Source organism: Ovis aries, mitochondrion (assembly GCF_016772045.2).
Source record: "Ovis aries mitochondrion, complete genome".
Lineage (NCBI taxonomy): Eukaryota > Metazoa > Chordata > Mammalia > Artiodactyla > Bovidae > Ovis > Ovis aries.
Window position 1 is genome coordinate 1 of NC_001941.1, and position 16,616 is coordinate 16,616.

The following is a 16,616-nucleotide window of genomic DNA, read 5'->3' on the forward strand; positions in this document are numbered from 1 at the left end:
GTTAATGTAGCTTAAACTTAAAGCAAGGCACTGAAAATGCCTAGATGAGTCTACTGACTCCATGAACATATAGGTTTGGTCCCAGCCTTCCTGTTAACTTTCAATAGACTTATACATGCAAGCATCCACGCCCCGGTGAGTAACGCCCTTCGAATCACACAGGACTAAAAGGAGCAGGTATCAAGCACACACTCTTGTAGCTCACAACGCCTTGCTTAACCACACCCCCACGGGAGACAGCAGTAACAAAAATTAAGCCATAAACGAAAGTTTGACTAAGTCATATTGACCAGGGTTGGTAAATCTCGTGCCAGCCACCGCGGTCATACGATTGACCCAAGCTAACAGGAGTACGGCGTAAAGCGTGTTAAAGCATCATACTAAATAGAGTTAAATTTTAATTAAACTGTAAAAAGCCATAATTATAACAAAAATAAATGACGAAAGTAACCCTACAATAGCTGATACACCATAGCTAAGACCCAAACTGGGATTAGATACCCCACTATGCTTAGCCCTAAACACAAATAATTATAAAAACAAAATTATTCGCCAGAGTACTACCGCAACAGCCCGAAACTCAAAGGACTTGGCGGTGCTTTATACCCTTCTAGAGGAGCCTGTTCTATAATCGATAAACCCCGATAAACCTCACCAATCCTTGCTAATACAGTCTATATACCGCCATCTTCAGCAAACCCTAAAAAAGGGACAAAAGTAAGCTCAATAATAACACATAAAGACGTTAGGTCAAGGTGTAACCTATGGAGTGGGAAGAAATGGGCTACATTTTCTACCCAAGAAAATTTAATACGAAAGCCATTATGAAATTAATAGCCAAAGGAGGATTTAGCAGTAAACTAAGAATAGAGTGCTTAGTTGAATCAGGCCATGAAGCACGCACACACCGCCCGTCACCCTCCTCAAGTAAATATGATATACTTAAACCTATTTACATATATCAACCACACGAGAGGAGACAAGTCGTAACAAGGTAAGCATACTGGAAAGTGTGCTTGGATAAACCAAGATATAGCTTAATTAAAGCATCTAGTTTACACCTAGAAGATTTCACACATTATGAGTATCTTGAACTATACCTAGCCCAAAATCTCCCACTCTCCAGTTTAAATAACTAAATTAATTAAAATAAAACATTTACCCTAATTAAAGTATAGGAGATAGAAATTCTAAACACGGCGCTATAGAGAAAGTACCGCAAGGGAATGATGAAAGAAAAAAATCATAGTACAAAAAAGCAAAGATTAACCCTTGTACCTTTTGCATAATGAATTAACGAGCAAAAAACTTAACAAAACGAATTTTAGCTAAGTAACCCGAAACCAGACGAGCTACTTATAGACAGTTTATTAGAACCAACTCATCTATGTGGCAAAATAGTGAGAAGATCCATAAGTAGAGGTGACATGCCTAACGAGCCTGGTGATAGCTGGTTGTCCAGAAAATGAATTTTAGTTCAGCTTTAAAGATACCAAAAATACAAATAAATCCCACTGTATCTTTAAAAGTTAGTCTAAAAAGGTACAGCCTTTTAGAAATGGGTACAACCTTCACTAGAGAGTAAGATCTAAAAATACCATAGTAGGCCTAAAAGCAGCCATCAATTAAGAAAGCGTTAAAGCTCAACAACAATAGTATTATTAATCCCAGCAATAACATTAGCCAACTCCTAGATTTAATACTGGACTATTCTATTACTAAATAGAAGAATAATGTTAATATGAGTAACAAGAAATATTTTCTCCTCGCACAAGTTTAAGTCAGTAACTGATAATACCCTGACCGTTAACAGTAAATAAAAATAACCCAACAATAAATGATTTATTACTTATACTGTTAACCCAACACAGGAGTGCACCCAGGAAAGATTCAAAGAAGTAAAAGGAACTCGGCAAACACTAAACCCCGCCTGTTTACCAAAAACATCACCTCCAGCATCCCTAGTATTGGAGGCACTGCCTGCCCAGTGACTAAACGTTAAACGGCCGCGGTATTCTGACCGTGCAAAGGTAGCATAATCATTTGTTCTCTAAATAAGGACTTGTATGAATGGCCACACGAGGGTTTTACTGTCTCTTACTTCCAATCAGTGAAATTGACCTCCCCGTGAAGAGGCGGGGATAAATCAACAAGACGAGAAGACCCTATGGAGCTTTAACTAAGTAACTCAAGGAAAATAAATTCAACCACCAAGGGATAACAACACTCCTTATGAGTTAACAGTTTCGGTTGGGGTGACCTCGGAGAACAGAAAATCCTCCGAGCGATTTTAAAGACTAGACTAACAAGTCAAACCAAACCATCGCTTATTGATCCAAAAACTTGATCAACGGAACAAGTTACCCTAGGGATAACAGCGCAATCCTATTCAAGAGTCCATATCGACAATAGGGTTTACGACCTCGATGTTGGATCAGGACACCCCGATGGTGCAACCGCTATCAAAGGTTCGTTTGTTCAACGATTAAAGTCCTACGTGATCTGAGTTCAGACCGGAGTAATCCAGGTCGGTTTCTATCTGTTATGTATTTCTCCCAGTACGAAAGGACAAGAGAAATAAGGCCAACTTTAACAAAGCGCCTTAAACCAATTAATGACTTTATCTTAATTAATTTCACAACAAAACCTGCCCTAGAAAAGGGCCCAGTTAAGGTGGCAGAGCCCGGTAATTGCGTAAAACTTAAACCTTTATACTCAGAGATTCAAATCCTCTCCTTAACAAAATGTTTATAATCAACGTTCTAACACTCATCATTCCTATTCTCCTAGCTGTAGCTTTTCTTACACTAGTTGAACGAAAAGTTCTAGGTTATATACAATTTCGAAAAGGCCCAAACGTTGTAGGGCCATATGGCTTACTTCAACCCATCGCCGACGCAATTAAACTCTTCATCAAAGAACCCCTACGACCCGCCACATCCTCAATCTCAATATTCATTCTAGCCCCCATCCTAGCACTAACCCTAGCCTTAACTATATGAATCCCCCTACCCATACCCTATCCCCTCATCAATATAAACTTAGGAGTCCTCTTCATATTAGCCATATCAAGCCTAGCCGTATACTCAATCCTCTGATCAGGTTGAGCCTCCAACTCAAAATATGCTCTCATTGGAGCCCTACGGGCAGTAGCACAAACAATCTCTTATGAAGTAACACTAGCAATTATTTTACTATCAGTCCTACTAATAAATGGGTCCTTTACCCTTTCTACACTAATCATTACACAAGAACAAGTATGATTAATCTTCCCAGCATGACCCCTAGCAATAATATGATTTATCTCAACACTAGCAGAAACAAACCGAGCACCATTTGACCTCACCGAAGGAGAATCTGAACTAGTATCAGGCTTTAACGTAGAATATGCTGCCGGACCATTCGCCCTATTCTTTATAGCAGAATATGCGAATATTATCATAATAAACATCTTCACAACAACCCTCTTCTTAGGAGCATTTCACAACCCATACATACCAGAACTTTACACAATCAACTTCACCATCAAATCGCTACTACTCTCAATTACCTTCCTATGAATCCGAGCATCCTACCCCCGATTCCGTTACGACCAACTAATACACTTACTATGAAAAAATTTTCTACCCCTAACACTAGCCCTATGCATATGACACGTATCGCTACCTATTCTCCTATCAAGCATCCCCCCACAAACATAAGAAATATGTCTGACAAAAGAGTTACTTTGATAGAGTAAATAATAGAGGTTTAAATCCTCTTATTTCTAGAACTATAGGAATTGAACCTACTCCTAAGAACCCAAAACTCTTCGTGCTCCCAATTACACCAAATTCTAATAGTAAGGTCAGCTAATTAAGCTATCGGGCCCATACCCCGAAAATGTTGGTTCATATCCTTCCCGTACTAATAAATCCAATTATCCTCATTATTATTCTAATAACCGTTATACTTGGAACCATTATCGTTATGATTAGCACCCACTGATTGCTCATCTGAATTGGATTTGAAATAAATATACTTGCTATTATTCCCATTATAATAAAAAAGCACAACCCACGAGCCACAGAAGCATCAACCAAATATTTCCTAACTCAATCAACAGCCTCAATACTACTAATAATAGCCATTATCATTAACTTAATATTCTCAGGCCAATGAACCGTAATAAAACTATTTAATCCAATAGCCTCCATACTCATAACAATAGCCCTCGCTATAAAACTAGGTATAGCCCCATTCCACTTCTGAGTCCCAGAAGTAACACAAGGCATTCCCCTATCCTCAGGCCTAATCTTACTCACATGACAAAAACTAGCACCCATGTCAGTACTTTACCAAATCCTTCCATCCATCAACCTAGACCTGATCCTAACCCTATCAATTCTATCTATTACAATCGGAGGCTGAGGAGGACTGAACCAAACCCAACTACGAAAAATTATAGCCTATTCATCAATTGCCCACATAGGCTGAATAACAGCAGTTTTACTATATAATCCCACCATAACACTACTAAACCTAATTATTTATATCATTATAACCTCTACCATATTTACACTATTTATAGCCAACTCAACCACAACCACCCTATCATTATCACACACATGAAATAAAGCACCCATCATAACAATTCTAGTCCTCATTACCCTCCTATCAATAGGAGGACTTCCCCCACTATCAGGATTTATACCAAAATGAATAATTATCCAAGAAATAACAAAAAATGACAGCATTATCTTACCCACCCTCATAGCAATTACAGCACTACTAAACCTATATTTTTATATACGACTTACATACTCCACTGCACTCACGATATTTCCCTCCACAAACAACATAAAAATGAAATGACAATTCCCAACCACAAAACGAATAACCCTCCTACCAACAATAACTGTACTATCCACCATACTACTACCACTAACACCAATCCTCTCAATTCTAGAATAGGAATTTAGGTTAAACAGACCAAGAGCCTTCAAAGCCCTAAGCAAGTATAATTTACTTAATTCCTGATAAGGACTGCAAGACTACATCTTACATCAATTGAATGCAAATCAACCACTTTAATTAAGCTAAATCCTCACTAGATTGGTGGGCTCCACCCCCACGAAACTTTAGTTAACAGCTAAACACCCTAAACAACTGGCTTCAATCTACTTCTCCCGCCGCGAGAAAAAAAAGGCGGGAGAAGCCCCGGCAGAGTTTGAAGCTGCTTCTTTGAATTTGCAATTCAATATGTTAATTCACTACAGGACCTGGTAAAAAGAGGAATTAAACCTCTGTTCTTAGATTTACAGTCTATTGCTTTACTCAGCCATTTTACCCATGTTCATCAACCGCTGATTATTTTCAACCAACCACAAAGATATCGGCACCCTTTACCTTCTATTTGGTGCCTGAGCTGGTATAGTAGGAACCGCCTTAAGCCTACTAATTCGCGCCGAACTAGGCCAACCCGGAACTCTACTCGGAGATGACCAAATCTACAACGTAATTGTAACCGCACATGCATTTGTAATAATTTTCTTTATAGTAATGCCTATTATAATCGGTGGATTCGGCAACTGACTAGTTCCTCTGATAATTGGAGCCCCTGATATAGCATTTCCTCGGATAAATAACATAAGCTTTTGACTTCTTCCCCCATCTTTCCTGTTACTCCTAGCATCCTCTATGGTTGAGGCCGGAGCAGGAACAGGTTGAACCGTATACCCTCCTCTAGCAGGCAACCTAGCCCATGCAGGAGCCTCAGTAGATCTAACTATTTTCTCCCTACATCTGGCAGGTGTCTCTTCAATTCTAGGAGCCATTAATTTTATTACAACTATTATTAATATAAAACCCCCTGCGATGTCACAGTATCAAACCCCCTTGTTTGTATGATCTGTACTAATTACTGCCGTACTTCTCCTTCTCTCACTTCCTGTATTAGCAGCTGGTATCACAATACTACTAACGGACCGAAACCTGAATACAACCTTTTTTGACCCAGCAGGAGGAGGAGACCCTATCCTATATCAACACCTATTCTGATTCTTTGGGCACCCTGAAGTATATATTCTTATTTTACCTGGGTTTGGGATAATCTCCCATATTGTGACCTACTATTCAGGAAAAAAAGAACCATTCGGATATATAGGAATAGTATGAGCCATAATATCAATTGGGTTCCTAGGATTCATTGTATGAGCCCACCATATATTCACAGTCGGAATAGACGTCGATACACGGGCTTACTTCACGTCAGCTACTATAATTATCGCCATCCCAACAGGAGTAAAAGTATTCAGTTGACTAGCAACGCTTCATGGGGGTAATATCAAATGATCTCCTGCCATAATATGAGCCCTAGGTTTCATCTTTCTTTTCACAGTCGGAGGCTTAACTGGAATTGTTCTAGCCAACTCCTCCCTTGACATTGTCCTCCATGACACATATTATGTAGTAGCACATTTCCACTACGTATTATCAATAGGAGCTGTATTTGCTATTATAGGAGGATTTGTACATTGATTTCCCCTATTCTCAGGCTATACTCTCAATGATACATGAGCCAAAATCCACTTTGCAATTATATTTGTAGGTGTTAACATGACTTTCTTTCCACAGCATTTCCTAGGACTATCCGGTATACCACGACGATACTCTGATTATCCAGACGCATATACAATATGAAATACTATCTCATCTATAGGCTCATTTATCTCACTAACAGCAGTAATACTAATAATCTTCATCATCTGAGAAGCATTTGCATCTAAACGAGAAGTCCTAACTGTAGACCTAACCACAACAAACCTAGAATGACTAAACGGATGTCCTCCACCATACCACACATTTGAAGAACCCACATATGTTAACCTAAAATAAGAAAGGAAGGAATCGAACCTCCTATTATTGGTTTCAAGCCAACACCATAGCCACTATGACTCTCTCAATAAACGAGATGTTAGTAAAACATTACATAACCTTGTCAAGATTAAATTACAGGTGAAAATCCCGTACATCTCATATGGCATATCCCATACAACTAGGCTTTCAAGACGCAACATCACCTATCATGGAAGAACTACTACACTTTCACGACCACACATTAATAATCGTTTTCCTAATCAGCTCTCTAGTACTTTATATTATTTCACTAATACTAACAACAAAATTAACCCATACCAGTACCATAGACGCGCAAGAAGTAGAAACAATCTGAACCATTCTACCAGCCATTATCTTAATTATGATTGCTCTTCCATCCTTGCGAATCCTATACATAATAGATGAAATCAACAACCCATCTCTCACAGTAAAGACCATAGGGCATCAATGATACTGAAGCTATGAATATACAGATTATGAAGACCTAAGCTTCGATTCCTATATAATCCCAACATCAGAACTAAAACCAGGAGAACTGCGTTTACTAGAAGTAGACAACCGAGTTGTATTACCCATGGAAATAACAGTCCGAATACTAATCTCTTCCGAAGATGTCCTACCCTCATGAGCAGTCCCTTCTCTAGGACTAAAAACAGACGCAATTCCAGGTCGTTTAAATCAAACAACCCTTATGTCAACTCGTCCAGGCCTATTCTACGGTCAATGCTCAGAAATTTGCGGATCAAATCACAGTTTTATGCCAATTGTTCTTGAACTAGTCCCATTAAAATACTTTGAAAAATGATCCGCATCAATACTATAAAATCATCAAGAAGCTATCCCAGCGTTAACCTTTTAAGTTAAAGACTGAGAATATTATATTCTCCTTGATGATATGCCACAACTAGACACATCAACGTGACTTACAATAATTCTATCAATATTTTTAGTCCTCTTCATTATTTTTCAACTAAAAATCTCAAAACACAACTTCTACCACAACCCAGAATTAATAACAACAAAAACACCGAAACAAAATACTCCTTGAGAAACAAAATGAACGAAAATCTATTTGCCTCTTTCATTACCCCTATAATATTTGGTCTCCCCCTCGTTACCCTCATTGTTTTATTCCCTAGCCTATTATTTCCCACATCAAACCGACTAGTCAACAACCGCCTCATCTCCCTCCAACAGTGAATACTTCAATTAGTATCAAAACAAATAATGAGCATTCATAATACCAAAGGACAGACATGAGCATTAATGCTAATGTCCCTAATTTTATTTATTGGATCTACAAACCTACTAGGCCTCCTACCCCACTCATTTACACCAACTACACAACTATCAATAAACCTAGGCATGGCCATTCCTTTATGAGGAGGAGCTGTAATTACAGGCTTCCGCAACAAAACTAAAGCTTCACTCGCCCATTTCCTACCACAAGGGACACCCACCCCACTGATCCCAATACTAGTAATTATTGAAACCATCAGCCTATTTATTCAACCAGTAGCCCTTGCCGTACGATTAACAGCTAATATCACGGCAGGACACTTACTAATTCACCTAATTGGAGGAGCCACCCTTGCACTAATAAGCATTAATACCACAACAGCACTCATCACATTCATTATCCTAATTTTACTAACAGTTCTCGAATTCGCAGTGGCTATAATTCAAGCCTATGTATTTACCCTTCTAGTTAGCTTATACCTGCATGATAACACATAATGACACACCAAACCCACGCTTATCACATAGTAAACCCAAGCCCCTGACCTCTCACAGGAGCACTATCTGCCCTCCTAATAACATCTGGTCTCATCATATGATTTCACTTCAACTCAACAGCTCTACTAACTCTGGGCCTAACAACAAATATACTTACAATATACCAGTGATGACGAGATGTGATTCGAGAAAGCACCTTCCAAGGCCACCATACTCCGGCTGTCCAAAAGGGCCTTCGTTACGGAATGATTCTTTTCATTATCTCCGAAGTTCTATTCTTTACTGGATTTTTCTGAGCCTTCTACCACTCAAGCCTTGCCCCCACACCCGAACTAGGCGGCTGCTGACCTCCAACAGGCATTCACCCACTTAATCCCTTAGAAGTCCCACTACTCAACACCTCTGTCCTTCTAGCCTCAGGAGTATCCATTACTTGAGCTCACCATAGCCTCATAGAAGGGAACCGTTACCACATGTTACAAGCCCTATTCATTACCATCGCACTAGGCGTGTACTTTACACTGTTACAGGCATCAGAGTATTATGAAGCACCCTTTACAATCTCAGACGGAGTTTACGGTTCAACTTTCTTCGTAGCTACAGGATTTCACGGCCTCCATGTCATCATCGGATCCACCTTCCTAATTGTCTGCTTCTTCCGCCAATTAAAATTTCATTTCACCTCTAGTCACCATTTCGGTTTCGAAGCCGCTGCCTGATACTGACACTTCGTAGATGTAGTATGACTTTTCCTCTATATATCCATCTACTGATGAGGCTCATGTCCTTTTAGTATTAATTAGTACAACTGACTTCCAATCAGTTAGTTTCGGTCTAATCCGAAAAAGAACAATAAACCTTATAATTACTCTCCTAACTAACTTCACGCTAGCTACATTACTCGTAACCATCGCATTCTGACTTCCCCAACTGAACGTGTATTCAGAAAAAACAAGCCCATACGAATGTGGATTTGACCCCATAGGGTCTGCTCGCCTCCCCTTCTCTATAAAATTCTTCCTAGTAGCCATCACATTCCTCCTTTTTGATCTAGAAATTGCACTACTCCTACCACTACCATGAGCCTCACAAACAACTAATCTAAACACAATGCTCACCATAGCTCTTCTCCTAATCTTCCTACTAGCCGTAAGCCTGGCCTACGAATGAACTCAAAAAGGACTCGAATGAACCGAATATGGTATTTAGTTTAAAACAAAATAAATGATTTCGACTCATTAGATTATGATTAAGCTCATAACTACCAAATGTCCCTCGTATACATAAACATTATAATGGCATTCACAGTATCCCTCACAGGACTACTAATATACCGATCCCACCTAATATCTTCCCTCCTATGCCTAGAAGGAATAATACTATCCCTATTTATTTTAGCCACCCTAATAATCCTAAACTCACATTTTACCTTAGCCAGTATAATGCCCATTATTCTACTAGTTTTCGCAGCTTGCGAGGCAGCACTAGGCCTGTCCCTACTGGTAATGGTGTCAAATACATATGGCACCGACTATGTACAAAACCTTAACCTTCTACAATGCTAAAATACATTATCCCCACAATAATACTTATACCCCTAACCTGACTATCAAAAAATAGCATAATCTGAATCAACACCACACTTCACAGCTTGCTAATCAGCCTCACAAGCCTTCTCCTCCTAAATCAATTCGGTGATAATAGCCTCAACTTCTCATTAACTTTTTTCTCCGACTCCTTATCTACACCATTACTAATTCTAACCATATGACTTCTACCCCTAATACTCATAGCTAGCCAACATCATCTATCAAAAGAAAATCTAGCCCGAAAAAAACTCTTCATCTCAATGCTAATTCTACTACAACTATTTCTGATTATAACATTCACTGCCACAGAACTAATCTTTTTCTATATCATGTTTGAAGCAACACTAGTCCCCACACTTATCATTATTACTCGATGAGGAAATCAAACAGAACGCCTAAACGCCGGTCTCTATTTCTTGTTTTACACACTAGCAGGATCCCTGCCCCTATTAGTCGCACTGATTTATATTCAAAACACAATAGGATCACTAAATTTCCTTATTCTCCAGTACTGAGTTCAACCAATACCTAACTCATGATCCAACACTTTCATATGACTAGCATGCATAATAGCTTTCATAGTAAAGATACCACTATATGGACTCCACCTCTGACTTCCCAAAGCCCATGTAGAAGCTCCAATTGCGGGCTCCATGGTCCTTGCAGCAATCCTACTTAAACTAGGAGGATATGGCATGATACGGATTACATTACTTCTGAATCCAATCACCGACTTTATAGCATACCCATTCATTATATTATCATTATGAGGCATAATCATAACCAGCTCAATTTGCCTTCGCCAAACGGACCTAAAGTCACTCATTGCATATTCTTCCGTTAGCCACATAGCACTTGTCATTGTTGCCATTCTCATTCAAACACCCTGAAGCTACATAGGAGCCACCGCCCTAATAATTGCTCATGGTCTCACATCTTCCATACTTTTCTGCCTAGCAAACTCCAACTATGAACGAGTTCACAGCCGAACAATAATCCTAGCCCGCGGCCTACAAACACTCCTTCCACTAATGGCTGCCTGATGACTCCTAGCAAGTCTAACTAATCTAGCTCTACCCCCATCAATCAACCTAATCGGAGAACTATTTGTAGTAATATCAACCTTTTCATGATCTAACATCACAATCATTCTAATAGGACTTAATATGGTAATTACTGCTCTATATTCCCTCTACATACTAATCACAACACAACGAGGTAAACATACTCACCACATCAATAATATTTTACCCTCCTTCACACGAGAAAATGCACTTATATCACTGCATATACTACCACTCCTACTTCTATCCCTAAACCCGAAAATTATCCTAGGCCCCCTATACTGTAAATATAGTTTAAGAAAACATTAGATTGTGGATCTAATAATAGAAGACTATCACCTTCTTATTTACCGAAAAAGTATGCAAGAACTGCTAATTCTATGCCCCCATGTCTAATAGCATGGCTTTTTCAAACTTTTAAAGGATAGTAGTTATCCATTCGGTCTTAGGAACCAAAAAATTGGTGCAACTCCAAATAAAAGTAATAAACCTATTTTCCTCCCTCACACTAGTCACCCTAATTCTACTAACCATACCCATCGCAGCAATCAATTTTAACACCCATAAATTCACCAATTATCCACTCTATGTAAAAACAACCATTTCATGCGCTTTCATCACTAGCATAATCCCCACAATAATATTCATCCACACAGGACAAGAAATAATTATCTCAAACTGACACTGACTAACCATCCAAACCCTCAAACTATCACTCAGCTTCAAAATAGACTTCTTCTCAATAATATTCGTTCCAGTAGCACTATTCGTTACATGATCTATTATAGAATTCTCAATATGATACATGCACTCAGACCCCAACATTAACCAGTTTTTCAAGTACTTACTCCTATTTCTCATTACAATACTTATTCTTGTCACTGCAAACAACCTCTTTCAACTTTTCATTGGCTGAGAAGGAGTTGGAATTATATCATTTCTACTGATCGGATGATGATATGGACGGACAGACGCCAACACAGCAGCCTTACAAGCAATCCTATATAACCGCATTGGTGACATCGGATTTATTCTAGCCATAGCATGATTTCTAATTAACCTCAACACCTGAGATCTCCAACAAATCTTTATACTAAATCCAAACGACTCAAACCTACCCCTAATAGGACTAATTCTAGCTGCAACCGGAAAATCCGCACAATTTGGCCTACATCCATGACTACCCTCTGCAATAGAGGGCCCAACACCCGTCTCAGCACTACTCCACTCAAGCACAATAGTAGTAGCAGGCATCTTCCTACTAATCCGGTTTTATCCACTAACAGAAAACAATAAATTTGGCCAATCAATCATATTATGTCTAGGGGCTATAACCACATTATTCACAGCAATATGCGCCCTCACCCAAAATGATATCAAAAAAATTATCGCTTTCTCTACATCCAGCCAACTCGGCCTCATAATAGTAACAATCGGAATTAATCAACCCCACCTAGCATTCCTTCACATCTGCACCCATGCCTTCTTCAAAGCCATATTATTTATATGCTCTGGCTCCATTATCCACAGCCTAAACGACGAGCAAGACATCCGAAAAATAGGAGGCCTATTTAAAGCAATGCCATTTACCACAACAGCCCTCATTATTGGCAGCCTTGCACTAACAGGAATACCCTTTCTCACCGGATTCTACTCCAAAGACCTGATTATTGAATCCGCTAATACGTCTTATACCAACGCCTGAGCCCTTTTAATAACATTAGTCGCCACCTCCTTCACAGCCATCTACAGCACTCGCATTATCTTTTTTGCACTCCTAGGACAACCCCGATTTCCAACCCTCATTAATATCAATGAAAATAACCCGTTCCTAATTAATTCAATCAAACGCTTACTAATTGGAAGCCTATTTGCAGGGTTCATTATCTCTAATAACATCCCTCCAATAACAATCCCCCAAATAACCATACCCCACTATCTAAAAATAACTGCCTTAACAGTCACAATCCTAGGCTTTATTCTAGCACTAGAAATCAGCAACACAACCCACTACCTAAAATTTAATTATCCATCAAACACATTCAAATTCTCTAACCTATTAGGATATTATCCTACAATTATACACCGCCTGACCCCCTATATAAACCTAACAATAAGCCAAAAATCAGCATCCTCTCTCCTAGATCTAATCTGACTAGAAACTATTCTACCAAAAACCATTTCACTAGCCCAAATAAAAATATCCACCACAATCACAAGCCAAAAGGGCCTAATTAAACTATATTTCCTCTCCTTCCTAATCACGATCCTCATTAGTACAACCTTACTTAATTTCCACGAGTAATCTCCATAATCACTACAACACCAATCAATAAAGACCAACCAGTAACAATAACCAATCAAGTACCATAACTGTATAAAGCAGCAATTCCCATAGCCTCCTCGCTAAAAAACCCAGAATCCCCCGTATCATAAATAACCCAATCCCCCATACCATTAAACTTAAATACAATTTCCACCTCCTTATCTTTCAACACATAATAAACCATAAGAAATTCCATTAATAAACCAGTAATAAACGTGCCTAAAACAACCTTATTAGAAACTCAAACCTCAGGATACTGTTCAGTAGCTATAGCTGTCGTATAACCAAAAACTACCATCATACCCCCTAAATAAATTAAGAAAACTATTAAACCTAAAAAAGACCCACCAAAATTCAACACAATACCACACCCAACCCCACCACTTACAATTAACCCCAACCCCCCATAAATAGGTGAAGGTTTTGAAGAAAACCCCACAAAACCTATCACAAAAATAATACTTAAGATAAACACAATGTATGTCATCATCATTCTCACATGGAATCTAACCATGACCAATGATATGAAAAACCATCGTTGTCATTCAACTATAAGAACACTAATGATCAACATCCGAAAAACCCACCCACTAATAAAAATTGTAAACAACGCATTCATTGATCTCCCAGCTCCATCAAATATTTCATCATGATGAAACTTTGGCTCTCTCCTAGGCATTTGCTTAATTTTACAGATTCTAACAGGCCTATTCCTAGCAATACACTATACACCTGACACAACAACAGCATTCTCCTCTGTAACCCACATTTGCCGAGACGTAAACTATGGCTGAATTATCCGATATATACACGCAAACGGGGCATCAATATTTTTTATCTGCCTATTTATGCATGTAGGACGAGGCCTATACTATGGATCATATACCTTCCTAGAAACATGAAACATCGGAGTAATCCTCCTATTTGCGACAATAGCCACAGCATTCATAGGCTATGTTTTACCATGAGGACAAATATCATTCTGAGGAGCAACAGTTATTACCAACCTCCTTTCAGCAATTCCATATATTGGCACAAACCTAGTCGAATGAATCTGGGGAGGATTCTCAGTAGACAAAGCTACCCTCACCCGATTTTTCGCCTTTCACTTTATTTTCCCATTCATCATCGCAGCCCTCGCCATAGTTCACCTACTCTTCCTCCACGAAACAGGATCCAACAACCCCACAGGAATTCCATCGGACACAGATAAAATTCCCTTCCACCCTTATTACACCATTAAAGACATCCTAGGTGCTATCCTACTAATCCTCATCCTCATGCTACTAGTACTATTCACGCCTGACTTACTCGGAGACCCAGACAACTACACCCCAGCAAACCCACTTAACACTCCCCCTCACATCAAACCTGAATGATACTTCCTATTTGCGTACGCAATCTTACGATCAATCCCTAATAAACTAGGAGGAGTCCTCGCCCTAATCCTCTCAATCCTAGTCCTAGTAATTATACCCCTCCTCCATACATCAAAGCAACGGAGCATAATATTCCGACCAATCAGTCAATGTATATTCTGAATCCTAGTAGCCGACCTATTAACACTCACATGAATTGGAGGCCAGCCAGTTGAACACCCCTACATCATTATTGGACAACTAGCATCTATTATATATTTCCTTATCATTCTAGTCATAATACCAGTAGCTAGCATCATCGAAAACAACCTCCTAAAATGAAGACAAGTCTTTGTAGTACAATCAATATACTGGTCTTGTAAACCAGAGAAGGAGAACAACCAACCTCCCTAAGACTCAAGGAAGAAGCTATAGCCCCACTATCAACACCCAAAGCTGAAGTTCTACTTAAACTATTCCCTGAATCATTATCAACGATACTTATCAATATATTTCCAAAAATATAAAGAGCCTCTCCAGTATTAAACTTGCTAAAACTCCCAAACATACAACACGGACTTCCCACTCCACAAGCCCACATAACAACCCATACAAGAAAAGCACAACCACCCACCCACGGACATGAGCGTTCATAAACCCAACATATCTTATGTCTGTCTTAAACATGCAAACGAGTACATAGTATTAATGTAATATAGACATTATATGTATAAAGTACATTAAATGATTTACCTCATGCATATAAGTACGTACATAGTATTAATGTAATATAGACATTATATGTATAAAGTACATTAAATGATTTACCCCATGCATATAAGCACGCACATAGTATTAATGTAATACAGACATTATATGTATAAAGTACATTAAATGATTTACCTCATGCATATAAGCACGTACATAGTATTAATGTAATATAGACATTATATGTATAAAGTACATTAAATGATTTACCCCATGCATATAAGCATGTACATTTGTTTCACTGAAGCATGTAGGGTATTAAACTGCTTGACCGTACATAGTACATGAAGTCAAATCCATTCTAGTCAACATGCGTATCCTGTCCATTAGATCACGAGCTTGTTCACCATGCCGCGTGAAACCAACAACCCGCTCAGCAAGGATCCCTCTTCTCGCTCCGGGCCCACTAACTGTGGGGGTAACTATTTAATGAACTTTAACAGGCATCTGGTTCTTTCTTCAGGGCCATCTCATCTAAAATCGCCCACTCTTTCCCCTTAAATAAGACATCTCGATGGACTAATGACTAATCAGCCCATGCCTAACATAACTGTGGTGTCATGCATTTGGTATTTTTTAATTTTTGGGGATGCTTGGACTCAGCTATGGCCGTCTGAGGCCTGACCCGGAGCATGAATTGTAGCTGGACTTAACTGCATCTTGAGCATCCTCATAATGGTAAGCATGGGCATAATATAATTAATGGTCACAGGACATATCTGCTGTATCGTGCATTTATATATTCTTTTTTCCCCCCTTCCCCTTAAATATTTATCACCATTTTTAACACGCTTCCCCCTAGATATTAATATAAATTTATCCCGCCCTCAATACTCAAATTCATACTCCAACCGAAGTAAATATATAGGCACCTGGGTCACATACATAACGCATA

At 38.9% G+C, this 16,616-nt stretch overlaps 13 protein-coding genes and 24 non-coding genes across 37 annotated transcripts, besides 2 other annotated features; 28 read left to right on the forward strand and 9 right to left on the reverse strand. All coding sequences in view use genetic code 2, as the record gives it.

Moving 5' to 3' along the window:
• Nucleotides 1-68, forward strand: KEF53_t01. The gene has a single exon. It is a non-coding gene; the product is annotated as a tRNA-Phe (tRNA).
• KEF53_r02 lies at nt 69-1,026 on the forward strand. The gene has a single exon. It is a non-coding gene; the product is annotated as a 12S ribosomal RNA (ribosomal RNA).
• KEF53_t02 lies at nt 1,027-1,093 on the forward strand. Its single transcript has one exon. It is a non-coding gene; the product is annotated as a tRNA-Val (tRNA).
• On the forward strand, nt 1,094-2,667 carry KEF53_r01. Its single transcript has one exon. It is a non-coding gene; the product is annotated as a 16S ribosomal RNA (ribosomal RNA).
• On the forward strand, nt 2,668-2,742 carry KEF53_t03. Its single transcript has one exon. It is a non-coding gene; the product is annotated as a tRNA-Leu (tRNA).
• Nucleotides 2,743-2,744: 2 nt separating this feature from the next.
• ND1 (NADH dehydrogenase subunit 1) lies at nt 2,745-3,699 on the forward strand. Its single transcript has one exon. A coding segment is annotated over exon 1 (955 nt).
• Nucleotide 3,700: 1 nt separating this feature from the next.
• On the forward strand, nt 3,701-3,769 carry KEF53_t04. Its single transcript has one exon. It is a non-coding gene; the product is annotated as a tRNA-Ile (tRNA).
• On the reverse strand, nt 3,767-3,838 carry KEF53_t05. Its single transcript has one exon. It is a non-coding gene; the product is annotated as a tRNA-Gln (tRNA).
• A 2-nt stretch (nt 3,839-3,840) lies between these two features.
• On the forward strand, nt 3,841-3,909 carry KEF53_t06. Its single transcript has one exon. It is a non-coding gene; the product is annotated as a tRNA-Met (tRNA).
• Nucleotides 3,910-4,951, forward strand: ND2 (NADH dehydrogenase subunit 2). Its single transcript has one exon. A coding segment is annotated over exon 1 (1,042 nt).
• KEF53_t07 lies at nt 4,952-5,018 on the forward strand. The gene has a single exon. It is a non-coding gene; the product is annotated as a tRNA-Trp (tRNA).
• Nucleotide 5,019: 1 nt separating this feature from the next.
• Nucleotides 5,020-5,088, reverse strand: KEF53_t08. The gene has a single exon. It is a non-coding gene; the product is annotated as a tRNA-Ala (tRNA).
• A 1-nt stretch (nt 5,089) lies between these two features.
• KEF53_t09 lies at nt 5,090-5,162 on the reverse strand. The gene has a single exon. It is a non-coding gene; the product is annotated as a tRNA-Asn (tRNA).
• Nucleotides 5,163-5,194: an origin of replication (for L-strand).
• Nucleotides 5,195-5,262, reverse strand: KEF53_t10. Its single transcript has one exon. It is a non-coding gene; the product is annotated as a tRNA-Cys (tRNA).
• Nucleotides 5,263-5,330, reverse strand: KEF53_t11. The gene has a single exon. It is a non-coding gene; the product is annotated as a tRNA-Tyr (tRNA).
• Nucleotide 5,331: 1 nt separating this feature from the next.
• COX1 (cytochrome c oxidase subunit I) lies at nt 5,332-6,876 on the forward strand. The gene has a single exon. The coding sequence runs from the start codon at nt 5,332-5,334 to the stop codon at nt 6,874-6,876; it is 1,545 nt and encodes a 514-aa protein (NP_008408.1).
• On the reverse strand, nt 6,874-6,944 carry KEF53_t12. Its single transcript has one exon. It is a non-coding gene; the product is annotated as a tRNA-Ser (tRNA).
• A 5-nt stretch (nt 6,945-6,949) lies between these two features.
• On the forward strand, nt 6,950-7,017 carry KEF53_t13. The gene has a single exon. It is a non-coding gene; the product is annotated as a tRNA-Asp (tRNA).
• Nucleotide 7,018: 1 nt separating this feature from the next.
• On the forward strand, nt 7,019-7,702 carry COX2 (cytochrome c oxidase subunit II). The gene has a single exon. The coding sequence runs from the start codon at nt 7,019-7,021 to the stop codon at nt 7,700-7,702; it is 684 nt and encodes a 227-aa protein (NP_008409.1).
• A 3-nt stretch (nt 7,703-7,705) lies between these two features.
• On the forward strand, nt 7,706-7,773 carry KEF53_t14. Its single transcript has one exon. It is a non-coding gene; the product is annotated as a tRNA-Lys (tRNA).
• Nucleotide 7,774: 1 nt separating this feature from the next.
• On the forward strand, nt 7,775-7,975 carry ATP8 (ATP synthase F0 subunit 8). Its single transcript has one exon. It carries the CDS (start codon nt 7,775-7,777, stop codon nt 7,973-7,975), a length of 201 nt encoding a protein of 66 aa, NP_008410.1.
• On the forward strand, nt 7,936-8,614 carry ATP6 (ATP synthase F0 subunit 6). The gene has a single exon. A coding segment is annotated over exon 1 (679 nt).
• A 1-nt stretch (nt 8,615) lies between these two features.
• On the forward strand, nt 8,616-9,399 carry COX3 (cytochrome c oxidase subunit III). The gene has a single exon. A coding segment is annotated over exon 1 (784 nt).
• KEF53_t15 lies at nt 9,400-9,468 on the forward strand. The gene has a single exon. It is a non-coding gene; the product is annotated as a tRNA-Gly (tRNA).
• Nucleotides 9,469-9,814, forward strand: ND3 (NADH dehydrogenase subunit 3). Its single transcript has one exon. A coding segment is annotated over exon 1 (346 nt).
• A 1-nt stretch (nt 9,815) lies between these two features.
• KEF53_t16 lies at nt 9,816-9,884 on the forward strand. Its single transcript has one exon. It is a non-coding gene; the product is annotated as a tRNA-Arg (tRNA).
• Nucleotides 9,885-10,181, forward strand: ND4L (NADH dehydrogenase subunit 4L). Its single transcript has one exon. It carries the CDS (start codon nt 9,885-9,887, stop codon nt 10,179-10,181), a length of 297 nt encoding a protein of 98 aa, NP_008414.1.
• On the forward strand, nt 10,175-11,552 carry ND4 (NADH dehydrogenase subunit 4). The gene has a single exon. A coding segment is annotated over exon 1 (1,378 nt).
• KEF53_t17 lies at nt 11,553-11,621 on the forward strand. The gene has a single exon. It is a non-coding gene; the product is annotated as a tRNA-His (tRNA).
• On the forward strand, nt 11,622-11,681 carry KEF53_t18. Its single transcript has one exon. It is a non-coding gene; the product is annotated as a tRNA-Ser (tRNA).
• A 1-nt stretch (nt 11,682) lies between these two features.
• Nucleotides 11,683-11,753, forward strand: KEF53_t19. The gene has a single exon. It is a non-coding gene; the product is annotated as a tRNA-Leu (tRNA).
• On the forward strand, nt 11,754-13,574 carry ND5 (NADH dehydrogenase subunit 5). Its single transcript has one exon. The coding sequence runs from the start codon at nt 11,754-11,756 to the stop codon at nt 13,572-13,574; it is 1,821 nt and encodes a 606-aa protein (NP_008416.1).
• On the reverse strand, nt 13,558-14,085 carry ND6 (NADH dehydrogenase subunit 6). The gene has a single exon. The coding sequence runs from the start codon at nt 14,083-14,085 to the stop codon at nt 13,558-13,560; it is 528 nt and encodes a 175-aa protein (NP_008417.1).
• On the reverse strand, nt 14,086-14,154 carry KEF53_t20. Its single transcript has one exon. It is a non-coding gene; the product is annotated as a tRNA-Glu (tRNA).
• A 4-nt stretch (nt 14,155-14,158) lies between these two features.
• CYTB (cytochrome b) lies at nt 14,159-15,298 on the forward strand. The gene has a single exon. The coding sequence runs from the start codon at nt 14,159-14,161 to the stop codon at nt 15,296-15,298; it is 1,140 nt and encodes a 379-aa protein (NP_008418.1).
• Nucleotides 15,299-15,301: 3 nt separating this feature from the next.
• Nucleotides 15,302-15,371, forward strand: KEF53_t21. The gene has a single exon. It is a non-coding gene; the product is annotated as a tRNA-Thr (tRNA).
• KEF53_t22 lies at nt 15,371-15,436 on the reverse strand. Its single transcript has one exon. It is a non-coding gene; the product is annotated as a tRNA-Pro (tRNA).
• Nucleotides 15,437-16,616: a sequence feature (control region).